The sequence below is a fragment of the Sorex fumeus genome, unplaced genomic scaffold (assembly GCF_029834395.1).
Source record: "Sorex fumeus unplaced genomic scaffold, SorFum_2.1 ptg000028l, whole genome shotgun sequence".
In the NCBI taxonomy this organism is placed as follows: Eukaryota; Metazoa; Chordata; class Mammalia; order Eulipotyphla; family Soricidae; genus Sorex; species Sorex fumeus.
Genome location: NW_026606085.1, coordinates 10,885,944 through 10,900,417, shown reverse-complemented (window position 1 = coordinate 10,900,417; position 14,474 = coordinate 10,885,944). Strand labels below are relative to the sequence as shown.

General features: G+C 41.6%; 1 protein-coding gene across 1 annotated transcript in view; it reads left to right on the top strand.

Annotated features, from left to right (window-relative positions):
* The window catches only part of TRPC6 (transient receptor potential cation channel subfamily C member 6), a 76,007-nt gene that overhangs the window by 59,071 nt on the left and 2,462 nt on the right, over nucleotides 1-14,474 (top strand). The window contains exons 8-11 of the mRNA XM_056115035.1: nucleotides 3,196-3,391; nucleotides 4,286-4,489; nucleotides 6,177-6,251; nucleotides 13,986-14,069. Of these exons, the coding sequence (XP_055971010.1) occupies nucleotides 3,196-3,391; nucleotides 4,286-4,489; nucleotides 6,177-6,251; nucleotides 13,986-14,069 (559 nt within the window). The remainder of the gene's footprint in view (nucleotides 1-3,195; nucleotides 3,392-4,285; nucleotides 4,490-6,176; nucleotides 6,252-13,985; nucleotides 14,070-14,474) is intronic.

Genomic DNA, 14,474 nt, shown 5'->3' with positions numbered 1-14,474 from the left:
GAGAGTATAGTTCCCATGCAGGAACCCTGGGTTTGAACCCTGGCAACATCGGATCCCTTGAGCACTGAGCTTGGAGCAATTCCCAAGAAGGACTGGGGGTGCCCCATCAAAAAAAAGGACAAAAACAGTTATCAGGGTGATCCCATATCTGTGCTCCTAAGTATTGTGCTCTCTGTCTACAGGAGTTCCCTGGGGCATGGCCTATGAGAACAGCTGACATCTAATTCAGTGTGTTGAATCTTATAAAGATCCAAAGTATCAAAAATGATGAGAGTTTTGACTTGATCACTTGATCACTTGATCCCCCGTTATTCATCGATTTACTCGAGTGGGTGCCAGTAACGTCTTCATTTATCCCTGTTGTGTGCTAGCATAGCCCAATGGCATCTGTTCGTTCTAGGAACATGCAGAGTCTCAAACCGATCATTCAGGGTCTTGACGAAGAAGTCTGACCTTCTTGTAGGTGGGTGTCCACGCAATCTTTTGACATTCTGTGGAATCCAGTCAGTAATGGCTCTAGTCCAGCGGTTGTTTGTAAACCTCATTACGTGTCCAGCCCATCTGATTTTTGATGCCTTGGCAAATGAGACAGTGTCCCTGATTCTTGAGCGTTGACGGAGATCAGAACTCCGGATTCTATCTCTCATTTGAGTGAATCGTGATACTCCAAGCATAGCTCTTTCAATTTCTCTTTGAGAGACCCGAATTGCGTTCTCATCCTGTTTTCGTAGGGCCCAGGTCTCTGAGGCATATGTTAATGCAGGAAGAACAGTGGAATCGAAGAGATGTGCTCGTAGCTGGATTTTCTTTGTCCTCTTAGTTATTTCTTCAACACTCTTGAAGGCATTCCAAGCCGCTCTCTTCCTCCTGCACAACTCAGGTGCCAGGTCATTCATCATGTTGATTTCTCGACCTAGGTATATATAACTGTTGCATTCGGAGATGGTGGTTCCGTTGAGAGCGAATGGAGCGTCAGGAACAAGGCTGTTTCTCATAAACATTGTGTTCGTAAGATTCAGCTGTAGTCCGACCTTTCCACATTCACGGTCAAAGTCGTTCAGCATTTGTGCTGCTTGGCTGATGTTTGGTGTTATTAGAACGATGTCATCAGCAAAGCGGAGGTGGTGTAGTTGCTGACCATCTATCTTCACTCCCATGCTTTCCCATTCCAGTCGTCGCATGATGTTCTCGAGGGTGGCACTGAAGAGTTTTGGTGAAATGGTATCACCCTGCCGAACCCCTCTCTTGATATGGATGATTACTTCTTTGTAGAATGGTGAGATCTTGGTAGTGAATCCGCAATAGAGCTCATGAAGGATCCTGATGTATTGAGTTTGTATGCCCTGATTGGCTAGGGCTTCCATGACCGCTTCCGTCTCAACAGAATCAAAGGCCTTCTTTAAATCAATGAACGTTAGACAGAGCGGCATCTTGAACTCCCGAGAAACCTCAATGAGCTTAGTAATCGTGTGGATATGGTCGATGGTACTGAATCCTTTTCGGCATCCGGCTTGTTCACATGGTTGTCCTTCATCTAGTGTTCTGCTAATCCTATTCAGGATGACTCGAGTGAACAGTTTGTAGATGACAGACAATAGGCAGATTGGGCGATAGTTGCCAATGTCATGGATGTCTCCCTTCTTGTACAGTAGTACGGTCCTTCAGGTTTTCCATTGGGATGGAACCTTGCATTCAGACAGGTAGTGTGTGAAGAGCCGAGCCAGTGTATTGATGAGTACTTATGGTAAGTTCTTCAGGTGTTCAGGTCTGATCTTGTCTGGGCCAGGTGCTCTTTGTTTCTTTACCCACGAGATGGCATATTGGATTTCGGAAGGGAGAACATTGGGAACGACATATCCATCATGCAGAATGTAGTATGTGGGCAAGTGGACGTGGCTATTAAAGAGATCTGAGTAGAAGTCATGAATAATCTTCTTCATTGCCCTTCTGGAAGATGTGATAGATCCATCAGGATGTCGGAGGGCAGTCATCTTGGTCTTGTAGTTGGTGAAGGAGGCGGGCGTTACGAATGCTTTTCCCGGCTTCTGCCGAATCTACCAGTACCGCTGCTCTCCTGTCTTTGAGGTCATCCTGATGAAAGTTTTGACATGTGTTAAAAAAACACCATCTATACTTCTTATAAATTAAGTTTGGAACAGATCATTCAGTGTTACAGTGAGAAGCATCCACTGAAATGTGACCAACTTTTATCCCTGTTCCTATAACATGAAGTTTAGCAGAAAAATTAAATCACCTGGGTTATGCGTGGTGCTTAGTTTTGATCTGTGATTGAACTTCTTAAATTTTCCCACTCTTAATCTTTCTTTAATTCGAGAAATTGTTACAATGACTATGGTCATAAGGTATATAAAATAGGCATAGAAATTAAACATTTACTGATAACAAAACAAAGAATTATATTTAAAAGAAAATTTTAAGATTTTCTGTAACTCCCACATCCAGTTACAGGGCCAACATGGGGTTACAACCTCCAGTTTAAAAAATAAGGATCTATAATAATGTCTAAAGTTTTGAAGTTCCTACCTAATTCATGTAATTGCTTAAAAGATTTGCTAAGTTTGTACTTATATTTTCCATGAGACTTATAGTATCCTCTATTTATGTGAGTTCAAGTATAGATAAATAGGAAACTTAAAAGGACTCTAACAAGTTTATTATTTTAATATATTGACTTTCCATTTCATTGTCAAAGTAGTGTGTTATTTAAATATTAATATCTGTAGTTAGGAAGTTGTATCATTCACTGAATGCTTATTACATGTGTAAGATATTGAGTTGTGTGGCCTTTATCTGAATGGGTCTTTTTTTGACCGTATCCAGTGGCATTCAGGGTTTACTCCTGGCTTTGTGCTCGGGGATCACTCTTGGCAGGCTTGGGAGAACTATATAGGACTCAGGGGATTAAACCCAGTCAGCAGCATGCAAGAGCCTACTTGTGGTACTATGGCTCTGGCTCCAAGTTGTATGTGTGTGTTTTATATTATTACCTCGACCCAATATAATTCTAGAAGCAAAAGGTTATTGTACCTATTTTGCAGAAAACTGAGGTTCAGGGAAGTAAAAAATTTTTTTTCTCCCAAATACCAAATAGTTTGGAAGCTATAAAATGAATTTATTTTTATTATTACCATTTATTCATCAGTGTTAATTCCTTTCTCTTTTTGTTTTCCCCAGGGTTGAGGAGAGTTTTAAGACATTGTTCTGGGCAATATTTGGACTTTCTGAAGTGAAATCAGTGGTCATCAAAAACAATCACAAATTCATTGAAAACATCGGTTATGTTCTGTATGGAGTCTATAATGTTACAATGGTCATCGTTTTGCTAAATATGTTAATTGCAATGATCAACAGCTCATTTCAGGAAATTGAGGTATAATTACCACAGTATCACTGCTGTACATCTTTATGCTCTCTGTCCCTGTTCTTACTTTTGTTTTTTAATATTCACTTGAGGATCTGTGATGTACAGGACTGCTAGTGACAGGGCTTCACGCATGCAGCTTTCAGTTCCAACACCCTCCCACAGTGTCCACTTTCTTCCACTGTTACCTTAGGGTCCCTCCAGTCCACCCTCCATCCCCCCTGCTGTGTGTTTAAATTATCCCAGATATTAGCTCAAGAAAGGTGTTGGAAGTACATATGTCCCCTATGCTTTTTTCTGTCCCTGTTTCATATACTTGCTGGACTAGTAATCTAGAATATTTTATCTCTTTTTCTCAAATTCAACTTCAGTGGGTTAGTGTGACTATAAAAAAAAACGGAGGAAAAAATGTCTGATTTAGCATTCTAGAAAAAGCTCTAGGGATTCTATACCAACATAAGTTTATATTTTATTTAAATATTAATTCTCCAAAAAATTTTTAGAGTGATGTTCAAGACCAATCATTCTTAAGTTTAGAGTAATAGCATAGAATACTTTGTCTGTGTCATGAATTAATAAAATAAGCGATCTGTTGCAGAATAAACAAGAGAATAATTTTTCATACTGTTGCTCAGAATATAGAAAGATACATTCATAACTGTCAGTGTATTTATAAATACATGCAGGCTTTGAGATCTATAGTCCTGAAACCCTGATAAAATTCCAGACAGACTTAGGAAAGAGTGAGTGAGTTGAACACTAACACAGTGAAACTCTTTTGGAGTCTGTTGGGACCAAGAGTGTTTGCAGGCCCCGTTACTTCTAGCCACACAATGTCAGAAGCATCGTAATAATTCTGTTTTCTTGCATTCCCTTACTCAACTGTCATGTGCATTTGTCTAGGATGATGCCGATGTGGAGTGGAAATTTGCCAGGGCTAAACTTTGGTTTTCCTACTTCGAGGAGGGAAGGACCTTGCCTGTCCCCTTTAACTTGGTGCCAAGTCCAAAGTCTCTGTTTTATCTCTTACTGAGACTTAAAAAATGGGTTTTGGAGTTGTTCCAGGGTCATAAAAAAGGTTTCCAGGAGGATGCAGAGATGAACAAGGTAATTTAACTTAACTATTATATATTGTAAATGCTGCAACAGTTAGTACCACTTTCCTACACATTTATTTATTTATTTATTTATTTAAGTCAACCATGATGACCAGTTCATCACTTTCCAAATGCAGGTCAGCATGGCTCGTTGATTTGAGTCTGTTCAGTAGGAACACTCTGGACATCTACTACTCAAAAGAACGACTGTAGGAGTCATGAAATGTAACTGAAATAATGTGTTCCATTATCTGGGGACTTAACGGGAGAGCTATTCGGTGTCCCATTTTCACTACTGTACTGCGAGTCTCCCACTTCATCTTCGATATTTTGAGGTAGAGAATCAGATGTGGATATGACTGGATCTAATAAATCATTAAGTAAATTCAATATTGAGAAGTATTGAAATCTATCACGTAACTGCAACATGGGAGACAGACTTGGCAGTAGATGGTTAAAGAAAGATCTAAGGATAATAATTTGAAACTATAAATAAGAGACAATGCAATCTCAAGACACCATAAAAGCAGTATAGAGCCTAGGAGAGTTGGTGGAGAGTTCAGAAAAGTTTAGAGCATGTGTAGAATGCTGTGTGTAACTCTGTGTGTGTGTGTGTGTGTGTGTGTGTGTGTGTGTGCACGCGCGCATGCGCGCGCGTGAGTGAGTGAGTGAGTGAGTGAGAGAATGAGTATGGAGATTTGCTTTACAGAGGAACTCTGTTAAAGTACATAATTCTACACGAAGGAGAACTCAGAGATTAGATGTTCCCAGGACAGGGGCAACTGTGGTGCTGAGGTCATCCTACAGGAAGTCAGAGGGGCTGTTTCATCTGAAGACCTGGGGTAGAAGCAGGACACAATGAATATCTTTGAATTTTCCACTTTTGTTTAGAAAGTAAAGTCTGCTATTCCTTCAAAAATAGAGAGGCAGTGTACAAAAGTTGAAAGCTCATTCGTCTTAATTGTATGTAAAAACAAAACAAAAAGATCTGTCCAGTGCACACCTGGGCTGTCTGAGAAAATGGCGAACCCTCCCTATTGTGATTTCTGGATAAATGCTGGAGAACCCACACAGGAATTTACAGACCTTTCTACATGGGGTGAACATTAGAGTAAAGTATTATAAAGCAGTTCTAAAATTCTACTATTGAATAACAGAAATGTTCCAATCCCTGCTCCACTTGCCACTAACTACTTGGGGTTATCAAGTGGGTAATCAACTCCTGCGGCTTTGGTTTCCTCAACTGTATTGGATTAATAACAATAAAATATAATAATAACAATAACTATTTATAGTATGACGAGCTACTCAAATTAACATGTTGAAGTGCTCAGAAAAATCAAAAGCCATCTTCAGGTCAGATATTATAAATATTCTATGTAAGAATTTTGTAAAATTATATCATCTACAGATGATACTCTTTCAGATTTATCATTTATGGCACTCTGTGTAGAGCAGCAAAAATATTGATCACTTTCCTTAATGTTATTAAGTGAGTTGCTTACAGGGGGGTAAACAAAACCGCAAAAATGTCTGAAAGAAATGTCTAAGTACTTACAAAATAATACAAACAGAACATGTCTAAACTTGTTTACAGTATTAGGCTAGGTTGCTTTCATAATATGGAATAAAGAGTAAACTTTACCTTGTAATTCCAAATGTACAAGTGTACTCATTTTACTATTTATCTTTAAAAGAGAAATGAAGAAAAGAAATTTGGAATTTTTGGAAGTAACGAAGCCCTTTCAAAATTGTCCCTGGACAAAAAACAGGTAAGATCATATGTGAAACTATGGAAGTTTCACAATACATGTGAAACATATATGAAGTTGTGCACATTATCAGGCTTACTTTTTTTTTTCATAAGAAGGGAAATGACCAGAATCAATTTTCAGAAAGAAAAAGATAATAGCCACTAAATATTTTAACTATTTTAACAACATTCAAAGAATCTGCTTAAGAGAGGTGGAGATAAGCTTATTGTCAATTAATAAGCAAAAGAATTATATGTATATTTAAGACAGATATTAAACATATTTTAGAATACCCATAGGTGATGAAACACAGAAACAGTAATGTAAAGAAAGAAAATTTTAGATAACAGAGGATCTGTTAGGATTTTGGTGAAGCTACAATGAACTAAGCTTAGTTGAGAGGAAAAGCACACACATCTTGAAGAGGCTCCTTAAATGGTTATTATGGTTGTTAAACCAAGATTAAGTATGGAAGGGTCTAAGAGGTAGCACAGCGGGTAATGTGCTTGCCTTGCACGCAGCTAACCCAGGGTTGGGCTTAGGCACCACTTAATGGTGCCCTGGCCCTGCCAGGAGTGATCCCTGAGAGCAGGGCCAGGAGTAAGCCCCGAGCACCAATGGTGTGGCTTAAAACACAAAATCAAAAAACTAAATTAAAAAGGTAAAATATGGGAGCAAGCACTGGGAAACTTCAATATTGAGTGTAACCAACAGAGTTCCCAGGAAGCCTCGTGTCCTGGAGACGCATCCACTCCGGTGATCGGGAAATCTGCTTCTTTCTTACAGCATGCACACAGCAGAGAGGCAGGGCACGTCCAGAGCCAGACCTCAGAAGGCTGCTGGCAGGGACGATTTCCTGTTGCTCCTCAAGGGTTTTTGGTAACAGATGCACAATGGGAGCTTCCACCTCTAACACACTTTTCAGGCTTGAAGAAGGGATAAGGGACATCAAGTGGGACATGACAACTGTATCTTTATCTACCCTTAGGAGCACTTCCGGCGATTTCTGTCATTGTAACTCACTGAACAGAGCTATACTACAGCAAACCCCTCCGCAGCCCCCACCTTGCCAATGAGGAGATTATTTAATTTTGTTGTTGAGTATGTAACTGTCCCCAGTTGTCCTCAATAAAAGAGGTGTACTCCTAATTAATTAAGTCTTAGTTCAGTATTTCTGTAATACGCACTGGGGAAGTTCAGCTTCTTTTCATTTCTTTCCCGTTCGCTATTTAATTAACTTCTCTGAACATCAATTTCCTCATCTGTAAAATAGGGATGATATAATTATATCATCTGACGGAGGGTGTGATGGTGGAATGCTTTATTCATGAAACCCTATCATTAACAGTTTCGTAAAGCCCAGTGCCCAAAATTTAAAAAATCAATAAAAATTCTAAAATAAAATAGTCCAATTATAAAAATTAAAAACACTGTACATCACAGAAGGTTGTTGGAAGTTGTTAAATTGGTGCTTTGAAAATTAAAAGCTATAAAACATATCATAGAAAGATGGCTCCTTTTTGCTAGTTGGTATAAAAATCAAACAAATTAGAAATAAGCAGTATATTGAATTTTATAGTTTCACAGTACCCAAATACTTGTGCTATGTAACAAATATAACATTAAATCTTTAGACAAAAGTTCAATGGAATTAAAATGCATTTTAAAACTTTGTAATAAAAAAGTATACTGTCTTTCAAGATAAATAATTTTATTTTCTGTATAGTTTCTCCCAAAATAATCACTTAATCAAACTTAACTTCCCGTTAGTCATCGATTTGCTCGAGCGGGCGCCAGTAACGTCTCCATTTGTCCCTGTCGCGTGCTAGTGTAGCCCAATGGCATCTGTTCGCTCCGGGAACATGAAGGGCCTCAAACCGATCGTTCATGATCTTCAGGAAGAAGTCTGACCATCTGGTAGGTGGGCGGCCACGCGGTCTCTTGACATCCCGTGGAATCCAATCAGTAACAGCTCTAGTCCAACGGTCGTCTTTAAATCTCATTACGTGACCAGCCCATTTGATTTTCGACACCTTGGCAAATGAGACAGCGTCCCTGATCCTTGATCGTCGACGGATGTCAGAACTCCGGATTCTTTCTCTCATTTGAGTGAAACGTGATATTCCAAGCATAGCTCTTTCTATTCTTCTTTGGGAGACCTGAATGGCGTTCTCATCTTGTTTGCGTAGGGCCCAGGTCTCTGAGGCATATGTTAATGCAGGAAGAACAGTGGAATCAAAGAGATGTGCCCGGAGCCGGAGGTTCTTCGTCCTCTTAGCTATTTCTTCGACGTTCTTGAAGGCGTTCCAAGCCGCTCTCTTCCTCCTGCGCAGCTCGGGTGCCAGGTCATTTGTCATGTTGACCTCTCGACCTAGGTACACATAGCTGTTGCATTCGGAGATGGTCGTTCCATTGAGAGCAAATGGGGCGTCAGGAACAAGGCTGTTTCTCATAAACATTGTCTTCGTAAGATTCAGCTGTAGTCCTACCTTTCCACACTCACGGTCAAAGTCGGCCAGCATTTGTGCCGCTTGGCTGATGTTTGGTGTTATTAAAACAATATCATCAGCAAAGCGGAGGTGGTGTAATTGCCGACCATCTATCTTCACTCCCATTCCTTCCCATTCCAGTCGTCGCATGATGTTCTCGAGGGTGGCACTGAAGAGTTTCGGTGAAATGGTATCACCCTGCCGCACCCCTCTCTTGACATCAATGATCACTTCTTTGTAGAATGGTGAGATCCTGGTAGTGAATCCGCAATACAGCTCACGGAGGATCCTGATGTATTGGGCTTGAATGCCCTGATTGGCTAGGGCTTCAATGACCGCTTCCGTCTCAACAGAATCAAAGGCCTTCTTTAAATCAATGAACGTTAAGCAGAGCGGCATCTTGAACTCCCGAGAAACCTCAATGAGTTTGGTTATTGTGTGGATATGGTCGATGGTGCTGAATCCTTTGCGGAACCCTGCTTGCTCGCATGGTTGTCCTTCATCTAATGTTCTGCCAATCCTATTCAGGATGACTCGAGTGAACAACTTGTAGATGACAGACAATAGGCAGATCGGGCGATAGTTGCCAATGTCATGGATGTCTCCCTTCTTGAACAGTAGTACGGTCCTGCTGGTTTTCCATTGGGACGGAACCTTGCATTCAGACAGGTAGCGAGTGAAGAGCCGAGCCAGTGTATTGATGAGTACTGACGGCAGGTTCTTCAGGTGTTCAGGTCTGACCTTGTCTGGGCCGGGTGCTGTTTGTTTCTTTACCGACGAAATGGCGTGTTGGATTTCGGAGGGGAGAACGTTGGGAACAACATACCCATCCTGTGGAATTTGGTATGTTGGCAAGTGGACATGGCTATCGAAGAGATTTGAGTAGAAGTCATGGATAATCTTCTCCATTGCCGTTCTGGAGGATGTGATGGATCCATCAGGACGTCGGAGGGCAGTCATCTTGGTCTTATAGTTGGCAAAGGACAGGCGGGCCTTACGAATACTTTTCCCGGCTTCTGCCGCATCTACCAGTACTTCTGCTCTTCTCTCTTTGAGGTCTTCCTTGATCGCATCTCTGCACTGCTTTGCAAGCTCGGACGTTAGCTTGCGGTTGCCTGAGGCATGCGCCAAACCACGCTGGCGAATTAGCTCAAGAGTTTTCGAAGATAGGCGACTTTTTGTGGCTATCTCTCTCTTGGCGTTCCTCGCACATTCATGGAGGTGCTGAAGCAGTCGATCGTATTCCTCATCAATGTTGTCAACAATGGCATCTTCCCATGTTGCCGCAATAGTACCAAAGAGTTCCCAGTTGGTGGTCATTCTGGGAGTTCTCTTTTTGAACTTTGCAGCCCTTTCTCCCCGCTCTGTGAAGTAGAATTTTGCACGAAGGAGACGGTGGTCCGATCCCGTTCGAAATTTTGGGACAACAGCGACATCAGTCAGGCAAAACCGTCGATTGAATATGATGTGGTCTATTTCGTTGTGGAATCGTCCACCGGGAGACTCCCATGTCCATCGTTTAGATTCTGCCTTCTGGAACTGTGAGTTACCATGGATGGTCTTGGTCGACATGATGAACTCTGACAGTCTCTCACCCTGTTCGTTCCATTCTAGGCCATGGGTCCCGATGTGAAGTTCTTCAGCTGATCTTCTCGGTCCTATCTTGGCATTAAAATCACTCACAATGATCTTGTAGAACGTGTGGTCTTCTTTATAGAACTTTTCTAGCTCCATGTAGAACTTCTCGATTTCTCTTTCATCATAATGAGATGTTGGTGCGTAGACAACGAAGATAGAAACTGCAGGCAGTGAGCCACATCTATTCAAATGTAAACATCTGATTTGGGTTGTTAGGCATTCGAATGAATCAATGCTCTTGGCCAAGTTTGTGTTGACAAGGACACTGACGCCTCCAACACCTCTTTTATCGCATGTTCCGAGGAACAATTCTTCTCCAGTGTCGAAAACGGCATGGTGAGATTCGTGCCTTCTTGTCTCGGTCAGACCAATGATGTCATACTTGATCATTTGCACTTGTACCATCAGGTCCTCGATGGATGCATCTGATGCTAGCGTACGTGCATTGAAAGTACAGACGATCATTTTTGTCTTCCTTCGTTGTGGCAGCCTAGGTCGGCCTTGAGATTTTATTGGCCTCTCCTTTCTCATCCTTCTCAGTGCTGCCATGTCGGTGAAGCCTTCAGGGTCAGGTGAATGAGACCAGTTGTAGTTACTGGTTTTGGCATATCGAATACACAGCGGATAGCTTGCCAGGCTCTTCCGTGCGGGCGGAATACTCTCGGTAGCTTGCCAGTCTTTCCGAGAGGGATAGAGGCTTTTGGGGTGACCTCTAATCACCCTTGTAGGTGTTACCATATTTGAACCCTATCAAATATGGTACGACAATTCCAGAAGATGGGTATTTAGTGTCTTATGATGTGTCCGGAAAGCATCCTGGAGTGTGGCGACGGCTGGGTAGTGGAAGTCGTGTGGAGAGTGGAAGTCTGCCAGTGGGGTATTTATCTGGGTAGGGTGGGTCTCCTGTGCACAATTCGATCCCTGGGTGGTTGATGGAAGCAGACAGGGCAGGGTAGGGTGGGGCTCCTGATTAGAATCCCTTTGTCACCTGTGGTGGTGGGAGCAAGCAGAGAAGCTCTGTCCCTGGGTCCGCCGAGCCTGGAGTCCAAGGTCTCAGAGAGTTCCGCTTATCTTGTTCTGTGGGTCTTCAGTTGTGCGTGGGTCTCGGCCGGAGCTGCCGCGCGGGTCCGGAAAGCGTCCTGGAGTGTGGCGACGGCTGGGTAGTGGAAGTCGTCTCCCAAAATATAAACAATTAAATATTGGATCTAAATTATCCAAAATTCATGGAGCTGGGCACACTGGCACTATTTCAGGGCCTAGTCCTGGCTATGGGCACAGGACTGACTTTGACAAGGCTTAATGTCTATTTTCCTCCATCCAAAACAATTGGGGGATATTTTGGGTCACACCCAACAATACTCTCAGGCTTTACTCCTTCCTGCTTCTGAGCTCAGGGATCACCCTCGCTGGACTGCACCCAAATCGGCCAATGCAAGACAAGAGTCCTGCCTACTGTAATTTAGTGCCAGTCCTGCTTCATTCAAATTTTTAACAAAAACTTATCAAGTACCTATTATGTATTAGAAACTGATTTGGAAGCTTTCTAAAAGAACATTCTATTTGCACTCAAACTCATATTCAGATTTAAAATAGAACTAGTATCATAAAAATTATTCAAAAGAGTTCACAATTGCTTCATCATATGCCTTTAAATTGGTCGTTCCCAAGTAAGGGTGACTTGTCACCCCCACCACAAGCATCCTCGGGTTCATTTGTGGTACCTATTTTTGTATTGTCACAACTAGAAAGGAACAGCTATCGCCATTTAGTACACAGAGGCCAGGACAGTTGCTGAACATTCTACAGTACAAAGGAAGCTGCCCAGAAGAAAGACTCATTCCTGCCCAAATTGCCAAAAAGTCACATTTTAGAAAACCCTGAGTGCAGGTAAAGCAGAATAAAGAGAATTGTGCGGAAATTGTTTGAGTACACGAAAGTGGCCGCTGTCCTCTGGAAAACCCACAAGTACCCATGTCCTCAAACAGAAAGAATCTCATTTTCTGGCTTTCCTGGCACTGACAACTCTTTTGTGCCACCCATATCATTTGTAAGATGTCGGCCTTATGCCTCCTAGTCACTCCCTTATGTTGTGGGAGAATTCTCAGCACATAACTGAGCTATACCACTTGGTCCCTATACCTGGGCAGAACAGGTACTGCGTGTCTAAGAAGTCAAAAGGATAATAAGTACTCTTCCTTCGTCTTATCATCTAACAGTGCTCAGACCTTATGGTGTCTGGGAACCCCAGGACATCCCAGCAATGCTGGGAGCCTTGAGAAACGCACCTGCTGATGCTTTAGGGAGCCATGTGATGTCAGGAATTAAACTCAGGCAGGGTACGTGGTAGACATGAGTCCTAGCCCTGGGGTGCCCCCAGGCCGCGTGTGTAATATGGGTTTTTCTTTTGGTTCTGATAAGACTGGTCACATTTCCCTTATTATTGTACCTCAGCTAGATCATAACTGAGTTATGTCTGTTCTTTCCTGGATACCCAGAACTTAGCACAGCACCTTATATAGAAAGGACACTCAGTATAAACCAGTTGACTTGATGAGTATGGACTTGGCTGTTTTAAATCAGCATGTGGCCATTTAAAGCATCAAAACCTTGGATTTAAATCAAGGATTTTAACTGAGTGTCACCGAACTGATTTAGCACGTTAGGTGTCACTGGGAAAAATAAATCATGTCCATCTTTGAAGGCAGGCTTCAAGTTTTCATCCCCCAAAAAATATTTCTACACCCAACACATATACATCTAGGGCTGCTCTGTCTTTCTCTTATTCTCCTACATTTGTTTATAAAACCATCTTTGGCTTTAGGAAACTCTTTAAACAGTTTTTAGTCATCCTCATAGCTTATTAAAGTGTGTTAACACTCTTTTTTTTCCCAGATTGCTTTTTTTTCCTTTTGGGGTCACACCCGGCAATGCTCAGGGGCTACTCCTGGCTCTGCACTCAGGAATTACTCCTGGCGGTGCTCAGGGGACCTTATGGAATGACGGGGATTGAATCTGGGTCAGCTGCGTGCAAGGCAAATGCCCTTCCCGTTATGCTATCACGCAGGCCCCTCAAATTGTTTTAATTCTTTGTTATTGACCTGTTAAAACAAATACATTCTTCTAAACTGTTTGCCCAAATGTGGTGTTTTGCAGATCCTAAAGTCCAAGTGGATTAATTTGTGCACTTTTAATACTTACATTCTGCCCCATAGCAAAGCTTTACCTTGGTGCTTTTTGGGGAAAGTCCATGAGACTGTCACGCTGCAGTTCATCTTCTTGCAATCATCGTGCTGGCATGCTGATCCCACAGCAATAGAACTTTGTGATCACCACCATTATTTCCCCAACTGGATTTTCTCTTTCTCTATATCACAAGATGAAATGTGTGAAGGATCAAGCATGACAACTCTCGTCATGTGGCTGACCTACAGCCACAAGATCCTAAAGATTCCTCAGACAACTACTAGGCATTGATAGACTAAATTGTGACCTGTCCTGGAAGATAACATATTAAACAAAATAAGTTACAATGTCATTAAATATGTAGATTATATATAGAGAGAGGTTTATAAATGTGGCTGATATATATTACTTAAATCAGTTCCTAATTATTTTCAACTTACAGCTTGGGCACAGTAAACAGTCAAGTATAAGGAGTTCAGAAGATTTCCAGTTAAATAGTTTCAATAATCCTCCAAGACAATATCAGGTAAGCATTAGTTTTTAAAGAAAAAAAGCTAGTTATCTATAATATGTAGAATCTCAAACTGTGCTGTTCTTTAAATCATACTGAACTACATTTTTCTTATTTCAAGAAGTATTTGTGTAGTAACTGTCATGTATCATATATTTACTAAGTACTGGAGATAATGAAACAGATAAAATCTTGACATCATGGGTCTTAGGGTCTCCATTTTTTAAAAGGTAATCTTTACAAAGAAACAGAGGAAGTAGAATTTATCTCAAGTCCCAACACTGAAACACTGCTCTCTTGTTGTTCGATTTCCTCGAGCGGGCCCAGTAACGTCTCCATTTTTTGAGACTTGTTGTTACTGTGTTTTGGCATATTGAATACGTCACGGGTAGCTTGCCAGGCTTTGCTGTGCGGGCGAGA